The 23,062-nt window shown below is 38.1% G+C and overlaps 2 protein-coding genes across 2 annotated transcripts in view; one reads left to right on the top strand and one right to left on the bottom strand.

The window, feature by feature from the left end:
- Window positions 1-1,609: 1,609 nt before the first annotated feature.
- Window positions 1,610-6,472, top strand: c20h19orf25 (chromosome 20 C19orf25 homolog). The gene is made up of 2 exons (XM_073826217.1): window positions 1,610-1,895; window positions 5,556-6,472. The coding sequence occupies exons 1-2, from the start codon at window positions 1,754-1,756 to the stop codon at window positions 5,738-5,740; spliced, it is 327 nt and encodes a 108-aa protein (XP_073682318.1). The 5' UTR covers window positions 1,610-1,753; the 3' UTR covers window positions 5,741-6,472.
- A 2,061-nt stretch (window positions 6,473-8,533) lies between these two features.
- The window catches only part of apc2 (APC regulator of WNT signaling pathway 2), a 38,575-nt gene continuing 24,046 nt past the window's right edge, over window positions 8,534-23,062 (bottom strand). Inside the window, 8 exon segments of the mRNA XM_073825369.1 lie at window positions 8,534-15,486; window positions 15,572-15,786; window positions 15,926-16,042; window positions 16,198-16,275; window positions 16,556-16,739; window positions 16,814-16,916; window positions 18,954-19,317; window positions 20,061-20,128. Coding sequence (XP_073681470.1) covers window positions 9,906-15,486; window positions 15,572-15,786; window positions 15,926-16,042; window positions 16,198-16,275; window positions 16,556-16,739; window positions 16,814-16,916; window positions 18,954-19,317; window positions 20,061-20,128 — 6,710 coding nt within the window. The 3' untranslated portion in view covers window positions 8,534-9,905.

Here is a 23,062-nt window from a genome sequence, read left to right as displayed (position 1 = left end):
CTCATTTATTTCTAATGAGAACATTATGGTTTCATTTTTATGTATGTGATGCGCTTTATGTATAATAGTTGCATTTTTGCTGCATTGTTACATATGTTTGCTGTTTTACTCCGAGTCGAAAGATGGCGACAGTGTTCACAAAGATCTTCAGTGAAATCGAAGAATCATCCTCTGATGTGTCAGCTCTGGTAGCAAACATAAACAGTTTAGAAGTGAAATGTGCAAGTACATTGAGATGTATTACAGGTGCAGTTAAAACAACCCCAATATCAGCAATGCTAGTTGAAATAGGAGAAACTCCATTAGATCTAAGAGGTTTAAAATTATCTGTTACCTACTGGATCAATTTACAAGGACATAGTTTAGATCATCCTACCAAAACAATATTAGAGGAGAGTTGGGAAACAGTAAACCTTAATGGAAGAGGATTTGCCTGGGAAGTAAAGGAGTGGGCTGCAGATATATCAATAAACAATATAAAATTTTCATCAGTAGTTACAATTTCTCCAATTGCTCCTTGGTTCTTTACTCAACCTGAAGTTGATTTTCATATTCACGAATGTATGCAAAAAGGACAAATTGACATTAAAACGTTTACAGCGGAATATATTAGAACAGTATATTATGCATTTATCCCAATATATACAGATGGCTCAAAGAACCCAGAGACAAGTTGTACCGGATCTGCATTCTATGTCCCAGAATGTAAAGTTGGAAGAACTAGGAGGTTAACAGATGGGACCTCAGTATACACTGCGGAAATGGTAGCAATTCAGATGGCACTGAGTTGGGTAGAAGAAGTGATGCCTAATAGGGTAATGATCTGTTCAGATTCAATGGCATCACTCATTAGTCTTCAAACTTTTCAAACTGTTAGATACGATGTCCTTAGAAATAATGAATTTACTTTTTAGGCTAAGACATGAAGGAATAATAGTTAATTTTGTTTGGGTTCCGGCGCATTCGGGAATACCAGGAAATGAAAAATCTGATGTACTTGCTAAAGAATCACTTAATATGAATATTACTATTTCACTTACACTAAGCAAGATGGAGGGGAAAAGTATAATAAAAGAAGCTTGCAATAAGAAATGGCAAGAAATCTGGAATAATTGTAAAACAGGAAGGCATTTTTACAATATTCAAAACAAAGTACATTGAAGCAAAATGACACTAAACTTAAATAGAGAGGATCGGGTAATTTTAACAAGACTTAATTCTTCTTAATTCTTCTACTTAATTCTTAATTCTTAAAACTTAATTCTTCACTTCATATTATAGGAAAACACAGTACAGGTTTGTGTGAATCATGTAAAGGAAACAGTTGATCATATACTGACAGGTTGTCCAAATCATGAACAGGAAAGGTATGAATTGCAAAGAGAAATACAGAACTTAGGATGCAATGGATTTTCGGTATGCAAATTATTAAACTTTAAACAGGGATCCGGTAAAATAATTAAGAAAGTTATTCAATTCGTTAAGAATAGTGGACTCAAAAATAGAATATAGTCAGCACAGTAGGCTACTCCTAGTCTGAAATCACTTCACACTCCAGCACAGGAGGTGGCGGTATGCACCCAAAAGTTGGTATGCGACGCGCCAGTAATCCACAGAAGAAGAAGAATGTGCAAGTATTTACTAGAAAGGTTTGTTTCACAGTGAACAGAATCCCCATCAACATGAACACCAATGCTTTATAAAGATCATATGCGTGTTGTTTAAAATTGGAGCTGGTGCGTCTCCAGTCAGGATGAATTTTGGTTCCAAAAGCAAGAAGCGGATGGTTCTGCCAACGCGACCCGATCCGCCGACAGTGGAGCAGATCATGGAGGATGTGAACCGAGCCTTTCCCAATGATCCGGTGTTCACTGTTCTACACGATTCTGCTGAAGGTACCGGGCAGACTAGAGAATATTAGGCACAAATACAACGCTTGATGTTTCATACAGCAATACAGTGAAGTGAAAATAAGCCAGTTGTTATAAGTTTTCAGACACGTAACATACGTAAGTAATAACTCGAAAGCAAATAAACAATTGTAGCAACTATTGTGCTTAGCTAGTAAATGATTTGTGCACATATATAAGCCCCCTTAAAAACAACATGCATATTAAATTGTAACATAATCAGGTGCAGAGAGTGATGTTGGAAAATAAATCGAAACATTTGCTCATTTAGTTGTTACTGTACAAAATGAGCAACATTATGGGTCGTGGGATATGTTCGCCCCCTACTTTGGGGCAAGAACTTTGCAGAATGTATTAATGACTTTTGATCTCATCCTTACTAAAATATGCATCATTTAAGCAATAATAATGTAACACTAAATCAACTTAAATCGAATTTTGATGATTTAGTTAAATAAGTGAATAAATGATGGCAGACAAAGCAAAATTTAGTATAAAAGATACATGACATGATGTATACAGACGTATGAATATGTACATATTTTAGCCCTATTTAAATTGAAGTTATCTAATACTATGAATTATTGAATAATTTCAATCAATTTACCTAAAGGCTTTAATGAAAATAACACATTCACTTCAATATTTTTCACATTCACAAAAGCCACTCATAAGGGTCTTAACTTATTCAGTGTGTTCAGAATCTTTAAGCAAAACATGTTAAACTTTAGAGCTGTGCAATATATTGAAATATCGCAGATTTGCATGTTGGGATATGCATATCGCTAGAGCTTGCAATATTTGGGGCCATAAACAAAAGACAAAGAGAAAATCACTCTCTGCTCTTGCCTGAATAACATGCTAGTCATGCTAAAAACATGCTAGTAACTTCCAAGTCATGCTAGTGACATGTTAACCATGCTAGCAACATGATAATCATGCTAGAATCATGTTAGCAACTTGTTAATCAAGCTAGCAACATGGTAGTAACTTGTTAATCATGCTTAAAACGTGCTTTAAACCGCTAGCAACTTGGTAATCATGCTAGAAACATACTAGCAACATGCTACTCCTGCTATAAACATGCTAAAACATGCTAATCATGCTACAAACATGATAATCATGCTAGAATCATGTTAGCAACTTACTTTGTTATAAACATGCTAGAAACATGTTAGAAACGTGCAAATAATGCTAGAAACATGCAAACTACTTGCTAATCATGCTAGCAACATGATAGTAACTTGTTAATCATGCCTAAAATGTGTTATAAACATGCTAGCAACTTGGTAATCATATTAGAATCATGCTAAAAACAGGCTAATGTTAGAAACATGTTAACTTGCTAATCATGCTAAAAACGTGCTAGAAACTTTGTAATCATGTTAGAATCACGCTAGGAACTTGTTAATCATGCTAGAAACATGTTAGCAACTTACTAACCATGGTATAAACATGCTAGAAAAGTGCCAAGCATGCTATAAGCATACTAGGAACTTGCTAATCAAGCTAGCAACATGGTAGTAACTTGCTAATCATGCCTAAAACGTGCTAAAAACATGCTAGCAACTTAGTAATCATGTTTGAATCATGCTAGCAACTTGTTAATCATGCTAGAATCATGTTAGAAACTTGTTAATCATGTTAGAAACATATTAACTTGCTAAACATGCTAGCAACTTAGTAATCATAGGTGCGTTCCGATCGAAAGGGTCCCTACGCAGTGTTCACTGCTCCCTACTCCCTTAGCACGGTATATCCGTTGAAGTGGACTTCGCTGACAATAATCGCTCATTTGGAATGCCCTGGAACGTCATCAAAGCAAATCAACGGCAGGGTCACGCATTTTATGATATAACATAAATAAATATTGAAATTTATTTTACTTTCAAATTTAAATACATATAAAATACATATAAACTTATGTATATAATAAATATAGTCCAAATGTATATGTTTAGACCGTTAATAGATTGCAGTGGTCTTATCTCGCACACTTTCTTTCCAACACGCAGCCTATATTTAAGTATCTTGTGGTAATGTTAAATAAAACATGATAGAGCCTCACCTTGCCGGTTTTACTTTCATTCATACTATACGATATGCAAATGTAACATGAATCGCCATAACCATTCATAAACAGTCTAATTTGTATAATAATAACAACATTTATTGCAACCGCTCCATTTCAGAGCCTTTTAAAAACTTTAAAGGCTCTGCTCCATCGTTAGTTCTAATTGGTGACGCGGTGCGCAATGACAGTTGGGTAATTTTCCCCGTCCACTTCCTGTGAAGTGATGTACCGATGTTCCCTTATTCCCTATGCCGTTCACAGTGCCCTTCGAACTGAACATGTTCGCTTCCTTCGGTTTGGAATCTCACTTAAGATGGCGGAATACCCTGTGAAGTCCACTTCGCAGTCCACTTACGGTCGAATGGAACGCACCTCATGTTTGAATCATGCTAGCAACTTGTTAATCATGCTAGAATCATGTTAGAAACTTGTTAATCATGTTAGAAACATGTTTACTTGCTAAACATGCTAACAGCATGATAGCAACTTGCTAATCGTGCTAAAAACGTGCTAGCAACTTGGTAATCATGCTAGAATCATGCTAGCAACTTACATGCTATAAACATGCTAAAAACTTGTTAACAATGTTAAAAATGCACTAGCAACTTGGTAATCATGCTAGAATCATGTTACCAACTTGCTAACTATGCTATAAACATGCTAGAAACTTGCAAATCATGCTAGAAACATGCTAACAACTTGCTACTCATGCCTAAAACGTGCTATAAACATGCCAGCAACATGTTTATCATGTTAGACACATGCTAGCAACTTGCTAATCATGTTAGAAACATGCTAACAACATGCTACTCATGCTACAAACATGTTAAAACATGCTAGAAACATGCTAACAACATGCTATTAACATTAATCATGCTAGAAACATGCTAACAACATGCTACTCATGCTACAAACATGTTAAAACATGCTAGAAACATGCTAACATGCTATTAACATTAATCATGCTAGAAACATGTTAACAACATGCGACTCATGCTACAAACATGTTAAAACATGCTAGAAACATGTTAGCAACATGTTAGTTATGCTAGAAACATGCTATCTATCTATCTATCTATCTATCTATCTATCTATCTATCTATCTATCTATCTATCTATCTATCTATCTATCTATCTATCTATCTATCTATCAAACATTAAGCTTTTACAGCTACTTTAAACTTCTACTTCAGACTGAAAACTTTTTTAAACCGTTCAAACTTTCTGGTCCAGCTTTCTCAAGCCAGCGTCAAAGTTTGTCTCGACAAACTTTTTTATCTAGTATATGATTGGGAACACATAAAGAAGTTTTTTGTCTCTATACAAACCATTTTTTTTGTTTGTCCTTTTTATGATGCTGTTTGTTCACCTGTTACTTTTAATCCCATTCATCATTTGATTGGTAACTGGAAGTGCTGTCCTTTTGTCTGTTGTGTTTGTTCACCTGCTAATGTTAGTCCCATATTGTAAACCATCTTCATTGCTATTGTTAGCAGAGCTGGATATGGGTATTAGCTTGTGTGGCTTCGCCTTTGCATGCATGACGGGAATATTTGGCCTTGATCTTTCAGATCTGAAGGCCAGTTCCAGCAGCAGTGAAGTGGAGGTGAGATACCTGCAGAGCAGACGCTACATAGAGCTGCATGAGCGATTGCAAGAGGAACGTGGCAATCTGGCACGGCGGAGAGAAGAGCTGCGCGCGGCAGGGGAGTCTCTGGAGCGCGGCGTGATGGAGGTGAAGATGGGCGCACTGTGACAACAGGGGCCTGCGAAACACTCACGTCTGAATCTTCTGAACTTGAGATTTGCTCATTCAGTTGCTGATGAGTGAACATGCCACTTATCTTTATGTTTTACAAGAAAGGCACAGGGTTATGTTAAGATGATTTCCATGGAAGAGCCTCTCCTCTGACTAAGCTGCAGTGCATCATAATAACTGATCTTTCAATGTGCCACTTGGACACTTTTGACATTTTGATGCTGAAATTGTTTAGTTCTTTCTTTGTGATATTTTTGGCTGATTCGTTTATGATAAATTTACTTGATCAGTGTTAATGTGTTTTGTGCATTCAGTATAATTACAGTCCATTCTAGAAGCTGTGTCTTAATGTATTTTTCATTATTTAATGTAATTTTCACAATCAAAGCTTTTTTTTGATGGCAGATATTTTCAGGGCATTTACAATACTTTCAGTGTAATTTACAGTACAACCTATTGAACATATTAACTACATCTGTTCCTCACAACATCATTTTAATTTGTGTTAGTCTAAGGTTAATTGTCCTTGTAAAAATATCCTTTGTTTTAAAGTGTAGACTGATGTAAAGATCTCACAGCTCTTAAAGCATAAGTGTGTGATTTCTGTGGCATAGTGCATTGGATCTCAAGAATTTATTCTCAATTGGCTGATTAAAAAAAAGAAAAGAAAACGTTAACAGTTGACTTAATGTAGTAGCATCAAACTTATTAATAAACTTAATTAATTAACTGTTTGTGGTATATATTTTTTAAATATTGGGTTTCTGTTGTCTGTCTTATGTTATCACCTTACTTACCCAGTTGATTGATTACATTGGTAATTGCAAAAAGTTTTCTAAAATGTTAGGTCTAAATATGCAAATGAGGCATTATTAATTGAAATATGCACTGATTTACATTTCTAGTATAAAAATCTAAACATTTTTTATGATTTTGGGGGGAATAAAATGTTGTATAAATTATATATGAACAAACACCTTCAGGATATAGACAGGAATAAAATTGTCAAGTCTGGTGTGTGTAAGTGCTACTGAAGTGAAGATTTATGGCTCAGTGTAGGAGAAAAAACAAATTTTCAGAAAACAGCCTTTAAAAATATGGATTGTAATTGAAATTTGTGTTATAAAAGAAACACTTAACAGTGTATTTTGGATGTTTTCTTTCCACTAGTCTGAAAAAAAAAAAACACTTTATGAAAAACCAAAAGGGCCAAAATCTCAAACTTGACACGTATACTGTTTTTGCCTGCAGCGTCTCTCCATGAGATAGCAAACTACTTTCAACTTTTTTATTTCTGAACAGAAATCTAATTTTTGTTCATGAGTTAAAGGCAGCAGTCTAGTTGACAAAAGATTTAAGAACAAAACAGCACATTGGCAAAATAATGGTAAAAGGCTTATTATGATTAACTAAGGATAAATTAAACTACTTAAAACTAGACAATTGTGGAAGTTGGTCATTTCCTTCAGATTTTGTGTGAAATGTGGTCTGCCATGTGATACCATTGAAATGGTTTGCCACATAATAAAACAAAAAAAGTTTGTAACTCATTGCAGTAGCCCCATCGCAGTCTTCCACTATTGGCAATAAGCTAGTCAAAGTTGCCAGGTCTGGTGGATATTGGGCTACTTTTTAAACTGTTGTAGGTAGGTTTCTTTCAGTAGGTTAAAGGTTTGACATATTGTCTAAATTCTGTTTGACTGAAATGCTTGAATATTTTATATTCTGCAAATTATCTAGGTTGTTTGAAGGAGCACCGGTAGGGAACCCATCTTGAGCTCTTGTGTGCTCTTTTATAAAAAACTGTATAAATGATTACTGCTATATAGTGATTTTCAAGTTGAAATTTTGTATAGAGCATAATGCTAAATATGTATCATAGGTATGAAAGTGGCATATTGTGATATTTGGGATAGGATTATTGGGCTTTTTTTGATTTAGGCTTTTTTAAATGTTGTTACACAGACCTGCCAACCCTATTCGCGCGACTGACGGCTGAAGGTCTGGAATTCATGGCAGCTTTCATTGGCCAAGGCCCGCCCATAAGGCAGTTTGACTGACATGTCAAACAACCAATCACAGTTTGTTTCATTTGGCCTCACATTTCGGGGCATGTAAATGTCCCCACAACCACAGACTGGCGTGCAACAAGTCAGTCATTGAAATAACCAGCATTGAAAGTTAAAGAAGAAGAGGGAGAACAAGCAGTAAGTCATTAATTTGTTGGTGAATGTTGCAAAAGTGTATAACAACAATGGCGTCTGCATAAGCACCTCTTAGCAAAACACAGAGTAAAACAGTCTACGCTTTGTTTCCCGGCGGACCAAAAATAAATGCGATAATCGCGTCTCCCGGAAATCCGATCAAATTCAACTAATCAGATGACAACTTTGACATTCCTGACGTGTTTCCAGTTAAGTGTACCATATGCACCAGACGTTCTGAGGCCTAGGCTATGCCAACCCTAAAGAGAGTCTGAAGGCATTTCCCTTTGAATAAATTACTTCCACTCAGATAAATGAAGGACACCGGTTTTAATGAGATTGTTTATTTGAGGACCCCCTAACCCCTGGGCACAACTGTTTAACTGTTAATCTACAGCACATTCTCTCAAGCAACAATCTGAACCCAATTCATGCTTTGACAAGACCTCTCAAATATGCATTAAATTTCCCCTTAATGCCAATTTGAGCTTAGTTTTGCACCATATTGCTTAATTTTGACACCACTGTTAGGGGTCATTACTCATTACACTGAGCTTGGTTACTGGTCAATTTCAATATCTTCAGATAAAGTCCAACATGAAGTATTTTTATTTGGGAACAGCAGTTGGTATCAGTACTCACAGATCATCTGAAATACACTGTGGTTCTCTTTATCATTCTCAGAATTTCTGATGTGGGATTATTGACTTTAGAGAGAATGCAAGTTTTAAAGGAGACAAATTGAGTGAAGTTGCTATATTACAGTTAAAACTAAGCCCATGTAAATACTGCACCTCACTAAAAAAGACAAACACTTTTTGTGCTGGCTAATTGGCCATAATCATACCTACACTGATCATATGTCTACAATATTTGCTTGTGTAACTGCAGTTTTGGCAATAGGCTTTGGTTGAATGGAAGCCATTTGAAACATTCTACAGCAGTCTGTTTGAATTCAGCCCAACGTACTGTAAATGGCAAGTATTTAACTCAATCCACAGTTGCTACTCATTAGCTTGCTTTTAAATACTTAAAGCATAATGTGACTCTACACAAAATGACATTATGAAAGCATTCAGTAAGCAGGAATATGTACAGCCACTTAATTGTATTACATACATTTGCTGAACACTCAACAGTTACAACAATATTATATTAAAAATGTGTGGGTAGAGATTCATGGTTGTACTTACAGTCTGTCATTTTCAATTAAAAAAAGAAACAAAGTCAACATCACGTGTTTACAGTGGATAAGTGAGTATTTAGCATGCTATTTGTAGCAATGGCAGGATTACATTTTGCCTTCTGGGAAGCATTAGACTACAGTTGTATATCAGTATTTACAACATTACCACTAAATATCCATGACAATTACATAGATATTTTGTGCAGATTTTAACCTATTGTAGCTATATTTACCTGCAGTAATAATAAGTGAAGGCAATAGGCTGTTTTAACCTGTCTGTGTGGCGTAAAGGCATGTGCATACATGGTTCTCTTGTGAGAGAACAACAGTCTTTTCCGGTTAGCAGGTGGCACATGGTCTTTTAAAGTACTGTTTTTTGGAGGACAGTTTGCATATTGTTCTAAATGTGGGCTGTTATTTTCATCAGTGGATAACACACTCCGAGACAGTCTTTGTCGTGTGTAAATAATTGTCCGAGTAGCACAAGCAATGATTAATATCACTGTACAAAAAATATAAAAAAATGGATATACCCTCACTTGTGGTGCAGTTAGGTTCATGTTGTGAATCCAGTGAGATTCTATAGTACATGGGTAAATTTTCACATCCAGATTGTATATTTTTTTTAAATAGGTACAACTGATGCACTGGCAAGCACAAGACTTGTTAAATATCCGAGGTAACGAGAATCATATCCATTACCACCTGAGTTTTTACAGCATCAGGAGCATAGTACTTTGTCAACCTTGGAACTGTGGACAGATTACAGATTTTATGCTTCATGTTTGTCCCCTGTCTTCTCTGGCGTTGTCTGTGCTTGACCATGTGTCTGTGGAGAGCAGCAAACCATGGGGCTGGGGATGTAGTTGAAAGGAGTAACCCTGACTGCTTTGCTAGGAGAGCTCTGTCGGAAATGGCCAACACCACCACTGTGGGTACTTTCCACTGACTGAAAGGTGGAGGTTGATGCTGTGCTGTAGGTTTTTAGAGATCCGTCTGAATCCCCATCTTGGAGGGTATTCCCAAAGGCCATGCTTATTTTCCAGGGGAGGACCATCTTTGTGGCCTCCTCTGTCATGCCAAGAACTTTATCAATTGTGGGAGAGGTGCTTGAATTTGTTTTGTTGGCTGAGTAGTCCTCAGTTTGAACAGTTGCATCACTTGTTTTCCGTGATGCTAGAGTAATAGTAGGCAGTTTTCCTGGTAGCGGTGGCGGCATCTGTTTGGGACCCTCAGGTGAGGGCAACAGAGGCAGTGCAGTGGGTGGAAGGGTACTCTTTAATATCTGGGGAACATCCTCATCGCGAATTCTTCGCCAGGTCACTCTGTCAGAGTTACGTGATCCAGCTCTCTGTTGCCTCTGACTTGTGTTCCTTTCACTTTTAGCTCGTCCGCTTGAGTCAGAGGATGAAGAACGAAGAGAGGAGCGACTGGTGACACGGCTCAAGACATTTATGCTTGGTGAGGAGGAATATCTTTTGAAGGTATCCTCCCTCTTTTCTCTTGGCTTTGGGCCAGGTGTATTCCTCTGTGAGGCCCTGCAAGGACTTTCCGAGCTCGTTCGTCTAGCTGGCCGTTTCACAGTGACGTCCCTATCAATCGACGTGGCTCTTGATGGAGCCATGCCCTGTCTGACTACCCCCTGTTCTTGCACTTGTCTTTGTCCTTGAGTCATGGGCATTCTTCTTGGGCCTTGAACTGCTTCCTTAAGCTCCTGACAGCGAGAAGAACATAAGAAAACTGCTGGGGCCCCTGGAACTGCTCTGCGGGGTGAGGCATGCTGCGATGTTGGGACAGAACGTGAAGAAGCATCACGTCTTGACACTTTTGACGACTCTTTGATGAACGTCAGCTGTCTGAGAAAGCCATTCCGATCTGATTCACCACTACTTGAATGAGTAGATGTCATGCGAACCAAATCCAGTCGATTTGCTGGTAGGATTCTTTTCCCTGACATCTGCGCATTTTGTCTGCTGATGCTATTGGGCTGGTTGGTTACTAAAGGTGAAATGTGTCTTGCTTGCCTTGATGGATTCTGCATGAATGGTATTCTGACAGGTGATTTCTGTGTTTTTCTGTCTATAGGAGATTTCGGGTTCTGATTGGTGTTTGAAGTGCTTCCTCGTTTGTCCGGTGGACTGCATGGTGCTGATGCCACCTTCTCTGGGCATTGTTTAATGGTTAAGGTTGGGGAGGTTACCTTTTTCTGAGGGTGCCTGGAAGGTGTTGAACTTTGAGATGATCCTGAAGATGAGCTCTTTGGTATTCTGGCAGGTGGTGTTGAGCTTCTTTTGGGCAATGACAATGGAGTGGAGTCCATGGGGTGGCCCAGTCTGTGAAGGCTTCTTGATCTGTGTTGAGCTAGATTTGGATTTTTAGGGGCATCTGCTTTCTGAATCACCTTTTTAGGTGGTGGTCTTTGAGAGAGAGTGGTCTCCTTCTTGGGTGTGTATATCACTGTTCTACCCCTAAAGACCATAGGCATGTTCGGAACGGGTTTGCGAGGTGCAAAATCAAGTGGTTTGTTCGCCTTTTTGTCGTCTTTGTATACCTTCTTCTCTTTAGGAGTAAAGCTTGAACCAGACATAAATGACATAACAGATTCAGATTCTGATGATGGCTCCTGGGACTTTGAAGCTTGTAACTTGGTAATGATTGTATTGGCTCCTTCTTGTATGGCTCTCCATTCAACGCTGTTGAGATCAGAGTCTTTGTCTGATGCCATGTCATCAGAATCAAGGTCATTTTCAGGGCTCCACTCTGTTGCTTTCTGAAGAGCAGCTTTCTGTTTGTGCTTTTTCTCAGCTTTCTTTTTTCTGGCTGCCTGCTTTTTCTTGTGTTGAGGCATAGCAGATGTTATGCATTTTATCAAAAGATCATCTTCTGAATCCATGCTTACTGAGCTTGGTGAGCTGTTCTCTTCAAACTGGTTGTGTTCTTGCTGTGATTTTGGAGGGCACTGGGGGTTGGATGCTATATTATGTTTATTTCTTATCCATGTATGCTGAAGTTTTTCATGATGTTCCTCAAATTCTGCGTCACTCAAAGAGCTAAGGGAGGAACTCAAAGAGTAACATGGAGGTGCTTCTTCTAAAATTAGATTTTGCTTGATCCTGTGAAAACCCTTTTGGCGGGACTGGTAACTGTTGACTTGATCTTGTATATTAGAATTTCGTATTACGTTAGTCTTGCTTGATTCATAATACTGTTTCTGTCCCGTCCTATTCATCAGTCTACCCTGTCTGTCCATTTTATGGCAGATGGCCACATCTGTAGTTGTTGGGTGATGCCTAGACTGAAAGGCTAAAGTGTTTTCCTGTGCATGACTCAGAGAGTAGGTTTTCTGATTTTGGTACACCTCCATGTTTTGTTTTCTTATAGGAATATCTAACTGTGGCATGCTTTTTGACAGATTCTGTCCTTGCTTTTGAATTTGTCGAACTGGAGACTGGCTTTGAATTCTTTGCTGAGTCATTTTTGCTGCCATCTCCTTACTCTGTATAAGTAATCTCTGAGTGGGAACCATATTTCTGATTGTTTTGTTCAATTGGTTTGTGACTATGTGAGACTGACATGTCATTTTAGTTGGTTTGTGGAAGCGGGAGAACATGCGTAGGTCTTCAATTCTCTTTGCCTCAATATCAACCAGCTCTTGTGTCTCTTTGTTTCTTCGCCAATCTTTTATTCCTTTAGTTCTGAGTGGATATTGGAGAGTTTCATCACTCAAGGAAGTGGTGCTTGAGAAATTGATGGGTGTACCTTCAGCAGAGTCAGTGTAAGAGGAATCGTCATGATAGATTTCTTTTGAAGACATGCCAAGCTTTTGTCCAGTATTCATTTGATTGTTTTTATTCTGCAGCACCATATACACTGGTAATTGCACAGATTTTCGAGTCTGCATGTTGAGAACTTGGTTTGAGAGGTTGGGCGTCTCAGTTGGCCTTAGCTTCTTAAACCTGGAAGGCATGGCGGAATTAATGCACTCTTTCAGAATTTCTATGTCATCGTCTGAGTTGCCTTCACTATACTGGTCTTGGTCATCCAAGTCCTCTTCCTGTTCAGAATCCTCTGGATCATTGTCTTGCTGGTTTAACAAAGGAGTAAGTTTGAGCTCCACATCTTTCTGGACGTAGTGTTCATGCAGAGGGAGGGCACTCAGACTAGAGGCACACGAGAAATTCTCAATTGGTTTTTCCACAGTGAAGTAGATCATTGTGTCTAAATCTGGAGGTAGGTTAAACCTTTCTTTAAAGTCTGCGATTTCCATAAATTTTCGCAAACTGGTTTCCCACTGGCTTCCTACACCGCTAATATTCTGCGCCTCTGGTCCACTCGATTCTGCACAGCATGGAGTTTTGCTGCGACTTGGTGGCATTGTTTGTCCTGGGCTGTCTGGCAAGTCACTGGGGCTAACAGTTCCACTTATCATTTCACTACACGGATCACTCTGAATAGAGCTGGCAATCGAAGGAGATTCAAAACTGCCAAGTGAGCTTACTGAACTACAGCGGCTCATTACCAGAGGTGTTTCATGAATGTAGTTTTCTGAAGAGCTGGATGGTGTTCTGTCCTCAAGAATTACTGGAGACACTCCTCTAAGGAATCTCTTTTCATTTTTGATTGTACTAGGGATCTCAGTTGGATCAGAGCTGCTGATTTTCTGATCAGTTAATAATAACTGACTGTCACTCAAGTCATCAAGTGTCTCATCCTCTTCATCTTTTCTCTCAACATTCACATCTTCCACCTCTATGATTTCTAACGAGGAGTCACTCTCTAGCTCATTTTCAGTCTGACTCTGTCCATCAAGAGCTCCATCCCCAGAAGACAAAGAGGACAGAGAACTGCAGCGAGAGAAGCATATTGGAGTGTTCTCTACTGAATACTTCTGAGGGGTCTCTAACTGTCCAATTGTGGGGCTTTTTGCAGAGCATATTGGGGAAAACTTGCTAATACTGCCTCCAGTCATCACTGTCGGAACCCAAGCTTGCCTGCGCATTGCTTGAGCTGCCTGGACATTAATTGCAGTTTTTGCAACGCCAAACTTGGCAACACTCTGGATCAGTGGAACATGCTGATAGGAGGGAGACAACTTGACAGTAGGTATACTAGCATCCGAAGACACCTTGGTTGATACAGTTGCAGGTGTTGATATAAAAGGTTCTTGGCTCTTCTCTGTATCAGTGGAACCTAAATCAGGCAAAATCGTATCTTTGTTTGTCTCAAAATCTCTTTCAGGGATCTCATTCTGACACATGACTCTTGAAATGTGTACACCACTGTTCACTGGATCCTCATGAGTGACCTTAAGGTCAAGTTTATTTGGACGTCGTTGTTCTGTTGGTTTTGCAGAGGTGTGAGTCTGGTCCTGACTGCCACAATAGCCATCACTGGTGCTGCCACTGTTCAGGCTGTCATTGGATAAACTCGAGTTGGCTGTTTTAAGACGCAAGAAGGCATGTGCTCTGCTGAGTCGTTCTTTAGGTGAAAAAGAACTGGTATCAGAAAAAGGACAAGGGGAACAGGAAATGGCTCGTGCCTCATGAAGCTCATCTGGCCCATAATTCCAATCCACAAAATGATCTTCAGAGCTGAGGCTGAAGCTGTCCTCTGAGGATGTATGCATGGTAATGTCTTCTACCAGCTTGTCAATTTTGGCCACTGTGTTGGTAATCTTCTTAGCTAATTTCTCAGCTGCCACCGTCACTTCATCATCAGGTGGTTGCAACCTTTTATTTTCAGTTTGGAAGGTTTCAACGTCTTGTTCAGGCTCCCCCTCTCGCTTACGTGGCTGAGTATTTAGGAAGTTAGAATTGTTCAAGAACATAGAGAGCATGGAAAAGGTTCCAGTGTCCAAGCTGGTTGATACATTAGGTGCTTCATCATCATCAAAACAACCAGAATCTGAGGCATAGTCTTTTGCTAGACTCTCAATGTGCCTCAATGGTTTGTTTATACTTTGATGCTTGAAACTTTGCTTCTCAATTGAATCAAATGTTTCTGCCAGATGCTTCGCATCTAACTCAGCCTCTAATGCTTTCTGCTTCCTCATGTAGAGGGATGGCATGCAGGATCCTGGGGATATAACAGCAGTATCCTTATATTTAAGTGGACGATTTGTGAGGAGGTTTCGTAAAGCTGCAGCACTTCCCATGGCTATCATTTTGTGCTTCGAGTGGATGAGATTGCGCAACATGCTTACAGCTCCCAGATCCCACAGCAATTCCTGGTCCTTTGGACTTCTTGCAGACAGGTTCCAGAGGGTTCCACATGCATTACTCACAATGGTCAGACTGTGAGATCGCAAGTGCTGCAGCAGAGTCTGAAGGCAGTTATGATCCCTGAGGATTTGCCTGCATTAGGAAAACAGTAAAAATTAGAATGATGTCTAGACTTCTAAACCTCTGCTTAATTTGTGAATGTGAATAAACATATCACCTGTAATCGTCTCGGGTAGCAATAAGGCTGGACACATTACGCAGGATACCTCCACCACTCTCAATAATGGCCAGTGAGTTGGTTTGGCATCGATAAGTCAAAGTGCTAACCAAAAATCCAAGAGCACCATCAACAGAGCAAATTGCCACCTTATTCTCAGTGCTGTGTGCCGACAGGTTCCACAGTGCACTGAGCACACTCTTTAAAGTGGATTCCTGTGGGAAAGACCACACCATATAAAATTACTTGTCATTTACTGAGTGGTACAAATGTCACCAGTTTAATGGGTAAATCACTCATCTTCACTTTTTTAAAAATGTAAGTAATGGATATCATAAAGATGTTTGATTGTACCTTTGTAGCCTGCAGTGCACAAGTCATAAGTGCTGACACACTGCCCACGTCTCTCAAAGCCCTCTTGCTGTTGATATCAGCACGCCATGACAAGTTTCTCAGTATACTTGACACTACCTAAAAGCAATGACAAATCACAGAGCTGTTGTGAGCCTATTAATTACAAATGAGGGAAGCAAACAATACTATTAAGATGAGCTGTTGCATAATATTTGTTGCACTAAAAGTTCGCAGAGAAGTAATTTAATGATTTGTAAAAGTAGCTTATGTACCTGCTGTAATTCCTCACTTTCAGATGCAAGCTGTGCAACAATGGCTTGAAGACAGTTTTTCTTCGAGCAAAGTGTTGCCTGAAAAAGTTAATTAAGAGCATTCTGTCAACATCACAAAAGGCAATGAACTTCAATTAACCGTTACCAAAGATAAAGTACATATTTTGTTTAATTACATGAATATTTAATTTTCTATGTATTTCAGTAAAACCATTTATGGCCAGTGTGGACACTGATTACTTTATTAAAGGATTAAGGAATGAGATGACTGTACAAAAAATATGTGTTGTTTAAAAAAAGCAATGTCTTTCATTTATAACACAATTCCACACTTGTATGCAATAATTAGAAAATGTACCTTATTTACAACATCTCCATATGTGAGATTAGTGAGTGCCATTCCTGCGTAACGCCGGAGGGCCATATTGATTGGCTCATTTTGCATGCCATACAGTTCTTGGTCCAGCTGCATTAGCTCCGCAATAGCTTGCAGGCCCCCTAAAAGATGCACAAATAAACTTCTTCAGTGTGTTTTTACCTCACTGTAAATGTGCTTATTTACAACTACAGCGTACACTCTATTACTCTTTGGTCTATTTACAGTAACTGTATTCACGTACCTAGTTCATTCATCGCCCTGCGGTACTCTTCCTCAAAAGATAACTTCATTATTGCACACAAGGCCTGGCACATCTGGGGATCCACTGGCTCAGGAATTTCTGTGGATATCAAAGTAAATGTATACTTATCTGAATAATTTTATATCATGGTAACAGTATGTATGATGATTTTTTGAGAAAATCAACTAAACATATTTTTACCTAATACAGTGAGGGGAAAAAAATTATTTGATCCCCTGCTAATTTTGTATGTTTGCCCACGGACAAAGAAATTATCAGTCTATAATTTTAATGGTAAGTTTATTGAAACAAGTGAGAGACAGAATAACAACCGAAAAATCCAGAATAACGCATTTAACAAAAGTTATAAATTGATTTGCATTTTAATAAGTGAAATAAGTATTTGACCCCTTTGCAAAACATTAGTACTTGGTGGCAAAACCCTTGTTGGCAGTCACATAGGTCAGGCGTTTCTTGTAGTTGTCCACCAGGTTTGCACACATCTCAGGAGGGATTTTGTCCCACTCCTCTTTGCAGATCCTCTCCAAGTCATTAAGGTTTCGAGGCTGACGTTTGGCAACTCAAAGCTTCAGCTCCCTCCACAGATTTTCTATGAGATTAGGGTCTGGAGACTGGCTAGGACACTCCAGGACCTTAATGTGCTTCTTCTTGAGTCACTCCTTCATTGCCTTGGTTGGTGTTTTGCGTCATTGTCATGCTGGAAAACCCATCCATGACCCATTTTCAAAGCTTTCAAAGAGATCATTGACTAGATCCTCCTGTGTAGTTCTGTTCTAGACCTCATGATCACTGGAACTCCATGAGGTGAGATCTTGCATGGAGTCCCAGACCGAGGTAGATTGATAGTTATTTTGTGTTTCTTTAATTAGCGAATAATCGCACCAACTGTTGTCACTTTCTCACCAAGCTGCTTGGTGATGGTCTTGTAGCCCATTCCAGCCTTATATAGGTCTACAATCTTGTCCCTGACATCCTTGGACAGCTCTTTGGTCTTGGCCATGGTGGAGAGTTTGTAATCTGATTGATTGATTGCTTCTGTGGACAGGTGTCTTTTATACAGGTAACAAGCTGAGATTAGGAGCACTCCCTTTAAGAGTTTGAGCTTGTTACCTGTATAAAAGACACCTGGAAGCGAGAAATCTTGCTGATTGACGGGATCAAATACTTATTTCACTCATTAAAATGCAAATCAATTTATAACTTTTTTGAAATGTGTTTTTCTGGATTTTGTTGTTGTTGTTATTCTCTCTTAGCCTGGCAAGCCAGACTTACATCAAGATGTTTAGTCTGGAAACTCTCCATAGACGCGGCTTACTCCGAGGGGCGGGATAAACGGTTGTCTCTCAAAATCCCTATGCACGCAATAGGATAGCGCTTCAACCAATCAGAGCAACGAAGAAGGTGACGTAGTTGGTATAATTGGTATAATTGGTATATTAAGCTTTTTTCGTATCCAGTCGGCAAAACTCCAAACACATCTTCCTTTTTTAAAAATGACTTAAGTGCCGTTCTTTGCTCGTTTCTTAAAGAAAAACTTAACTCCAAGTCCTCCAGAGTCGCGGCCAAAGCCGATTCGAAAGACCGCTGTTCGACAGCTGCAGCCGCCATTCTTTGTTTTTCAAGTGGCAGCCGTCGCAACTCTGTCGTCATATGTTAAGCCCGCCCCGCCTACTCTATACGCGTTGTGATTGGCCTGACCCAATTTGGGTTTTTGCAGCTAGAAGGTCTATTGAGAGTGTCTAGACCCACCTGGCTGCAAAATAATTTTTGCTGCCGCTAGGGTGCGTCTAGATTTCTAGGCTAATTCTCTCTCTCACTGTTAAAAAACCTACCATTAAAATTATAGACTGATAATTTCTTCGTCAGTGGACGATGTACAAAATCAGCAGGGGATCAAAACATTTTTCCCTCACTGTATATATATAAAGTAATAAAATCACCATATTGAACCACTCTAGTTAATCCGATACTTAAAGTAAGTACTTATAAGTAATCTGATACTTATAAATACTTATACGCAAACCAAAGAATATGATTATTCATAACAAATGAATGGTAAGTAATGGTAACATTGATTAAAACTCAACCAGGTCTCACCTGTGGTTTTGGCTCCACCAGGTGAGGGGGTATTTAAATGGTTCTCAATCCAGTCCCAGCCATTCTCGCAGTGTGAGCGGATTTGCTCTAGCACATGAAGAACTCTCATCTCGCGTCGTGCTTGGCCCTCATCTGGCTGAGAGTACACAATGTTGTGCAGGGCAGCACTGGCTCTGGAACGGGCTTCTCGACTATAGCCTCCTGTCCCAGCTGCCTCCCCGGTGCCCCCCTCATGTAGTATCTGCACGAGCAGTGGAACGCAACCAGACTTACGCATGGCAATGCAGCTTTCCTGTGAACTTGACATTGCCAGAAGGGTACGGGACATCTCCTCTCGATCTCTAGAGGCCAGCATGGACAGCAGCCAAAACACCATCTCCACCTGCAACCCGAACACAATATAACTATAGTTTACATGTATTATCTCAGAGTTTTTGATTAAAGTGTTTAAACTAAAACTGTACGATTACTGCATATAAGGGCAAGAAATCAAATGTTTTGGATTAACATGAGTGAATTATATTAATATAGGGACAGTTATGGCATTTGTGTATTATTTACAGTTTTTTATTTGATGTGTATGATTTTAAAAGAAACAATTTGTTCTCCAAACTGCTTGTTTTATGTAGGGTTGCAGAGATGCTGGAGACTATTTCAGCATCTCGGGCCAAAAGCAGGAAATATTCTGGACAGATGGCCAGTCCACTCACAGTGCCATAAAGGAAACCATAACTGTTCAAATTTATGTCAATGCATTTATTATTATTATTTAAAAAAAAAAAAAAACCTTGCTATGTGTACTGCGTTAGGCTAAATGAGACTTGTCATAGCACTTGCATGTTATTGCTCTTTTGTTGATTTTGATCGCTTTTATTGTCCTCTTTTGTAAGCTGCTTTGGATAAAAGCGTATGCTAAGTGTTAATGTTATTAAAAATAGTATGAAACAGACTGCTGTGTTAACATGTTTACAGAAAGTCAAATGTTGATTCTTCGTATATGGTTAAACATGATCTATATAATTCTTAATGCATCTTCTGTCAATTTTAAATCTCAAAATATCATTGTATGTAACCAGCTGACATTGAGAAACACTGACAAACAAAACAAAAAAACTTTGGCCTTACTTTGCTCCCTGCTTCTCCAGGGGCCTCCAAAGTACCAGCATTTCCTGAATCCGAGTCGGGCACGGATGCTTTCGAGATGCACTCGGTGCTCTGTGGACAGAGGGTATGGTTTATTATTTGTTCCTATTTAGGACAGTAGATACTTCAAAAATGTTTTATATGTCTAAATTAACAATATACATTTAAGCAGCAAAACAAATCTATATTAAAGCCATATTTAGACTGATCCACAAATATTCAAAGGGTGCAAATAAATCTGCAAATAACGAAAAAATGAAGGCACTTTCCCACTGTCAAACATGAAGTGTCTGTAGTAAATGTGACGAACTGCAACAGAGCTTAAAGAAGTTTACTTCCAGAACAAAAATGTACAGATAATTGAATCAACCCCTTGTCATCCAAAATATAACATTTCAGGATTTCTCTCATATAATGGCCCCTGAGATTGAACTTCCAAAAGTTTAGATGCAGCTTCAAAGGGCTCTAAACGATCCCAGCCGAGGAAGAAAGGTCTTATCTAGCGAAACGATTGGCCATTTTAAAAAAAAAATAAAAAAAAATAATACAGTTTATATACTTATTTAACCTCAAATGCTCGTCTTGTCTAGCTCTGCGTCAACTCTGTATATTCCCGTTCATGACAGTTAGGGTATGTCAAAAAACTCCCATCTCATTTTCTTCTCCAACTTCAAAATTGTCCTACATCACTCTTTTACCTTTTTTTTTTTTTTTTTTTTTTGTAAAGGGCATTTGACATTCTTTGCATGTTCACTTTGTAAACACTGTGTCTGTACTTCTGCAGAAATGTAGGATGATTTTGAAGTTGGAGGAGAAAATGTGATGTGAGTTTTTTGACAAACCCTAACTGTCATGAACCGGAATACACAGTATAAAAAGTATATTAATTGTCAGTTTTTTTTTAAAGAAAATAACTAATCTTTTTGCTAGATAAGACCCTTCTTTCTCAGCTGGGACTGTTTAGAGCCCTTTGAAGCTGGATTGAAACTGCATTTTGGAAGTTCAAACTCAGGGGCACCATAGAAGTCCACTATATGGAGAGAAATCTTAAAATGTTTTCCTCAAAAAACAATTTCTTTACAACTGAAGAAAGAAAGCATAGACATCTTGGATGACAAGAGGGTGAGTACATTACAAAACATTAAAAAAAAAAAATCTGGAAGTGAACTTCTACTTTAAGAGTAACTTAATAAAATTGCCTTAACACCAGTTGATAGCTGGAAAAAAATAAAAATAAAAAACCTTTAGCATAATTTGTTTTCATATGTCACATGGTTTAATATTTTGTTCCCAGTGCAATGATATTCATGCATTTTACATACGACTTAATGCCTAAATACCATTTGAAGCCAATCATTTGTAGCCTATTTTTTATCTGTTTAAAATCTGTTTCTGTTTGACTGAGCATGTGCACAACATTTGCATACGGAGAGTGAATCAACACCAGTGCCAAAGCACTTGATTCACTCTTTCATGCTCAAACCCATCACTATGGCAACATTTGGCACCAGTGCTACAAATACAATCTCTAGACAACTAGATTACAAGAAAGGACACATACATAGCTTAAATTGTCTTCTAGAGTTTTCAGAATAGAATTTCGAGATTTTAAAAGCTCAATAAGTAGCATCCAATTTATTTATAACATTTACCTAACTGCTTAAAATAAGCTTTGTAAACAGTAAAGGAAAATTAGCTTCCAAATGTCAAACATACATCAATACATTGCAAAAAAAAAAAAAAAAAAAGGCTTATCTTATTTAGCATTTTGTCTTGTTTCTAGTCAAAATATCTACAAATTCCTAAATTAAGATGCATTTACTAGATAAGCAAAATGACAAGTAAACAAGCAAAATTATCTGCTAGTGAAGTAAGTACAATATTCTTTAAACAAGAGTATTTTATGTACCCCACTGACAGATCATTTTACTTATTTTAACTGAAATGCACTTAAGGGGAGCCACTGCAGACAAAAACGCTGTTTTTTTATGCACCGGTCAAGATTTGAGATTTTGGGCTTTTTGGTTTTTAAGTGTTTTTTTTTTTTCTTCAGACTAGTGGAAATAAAAAATCCAAAAGACACTGTTAAGTGTTTCTTTTATAGCACTTTATCTATTTGTGTCAATAGATTTCAATTACAATACATATTTCTAAAGGCCGTTTTCTCAAAATGAGTTTTTTTTCTCCTGAGCCATAAATCTCCACTTCAGTAGCACTTACACACACACCAAACTTCACCTTTGTATTCCTGTCTATATTCTGAAGGTTTTTCCAGAGGGATTTATTGACAGATAATTTGCTTGATTTTATACACCAATTTATTCCCATCAAAATAGTTAAAAAAAAATGTTTTATGTCTGTTCTAAGTTTTATTTGAATTATGGAGTGACAAAATTAGATCTTTTTAAAAAATCCCCTTAGATTTTCCCCAAATCCTCAAAATCCCCTCTGTAAAAACATTTGACTCTAATATGTCAAACAAAATTAAACAAGAAGTTTGAAACTGACTTCATCCAGTGTTTAGATTTTTGCACTAGAAATGTATGCAAATTCGCACATAATAATTTTGCATATTTAAATCGAGCATTTTAAAAAACTTGTAATGCAAAAAATGTTTGCAATTATCAATGTTTTTACCCCCAAGACTTACATAAGAAATATCTTATGTCATTTTGCTTGTGTAGTAAATGCATCCTAATTTAAGAATTTTTAGATATTTTAACTAGAGAACATCAAAGAACCTCAAATATTATTATTTTTATTAATAAGTTGCATAAACCACTGGATGACTTTATTATTATTTTAAAATGTGCAAAATACTAATAATGCAAAATCAGTTGAAGAGTCTAGTGAAGGTCACCAAATGATCACAAATTCTTACAGTCTCAAGAGCTCATGGTCATCGTGGTGCAGTGTCAAGCAGACAGATAATCAGAATCAGAATCAGAATCAGAATGAGCTTTATTGCCAGGTATGTTTGCACA

Source organism: Garra rufa, chromosome 20 (genome assembly GCF_049309525.1).
Source record: "Garra rufa chromosome 20, GarRuf1.0, whole genome shotgun sequence".
Taxonomy (NCBI): domain Eukaryota; kingdom Metazoa; phylum Chordata; class Actinopteri; order Cypriniformes; family Cyprinidae; genus Garra; species Garra rufa.
Note: the sequence above shows the minus strand (reverse complement) of the source record. Positions and strands in the feature narration are given on the sequence as shown.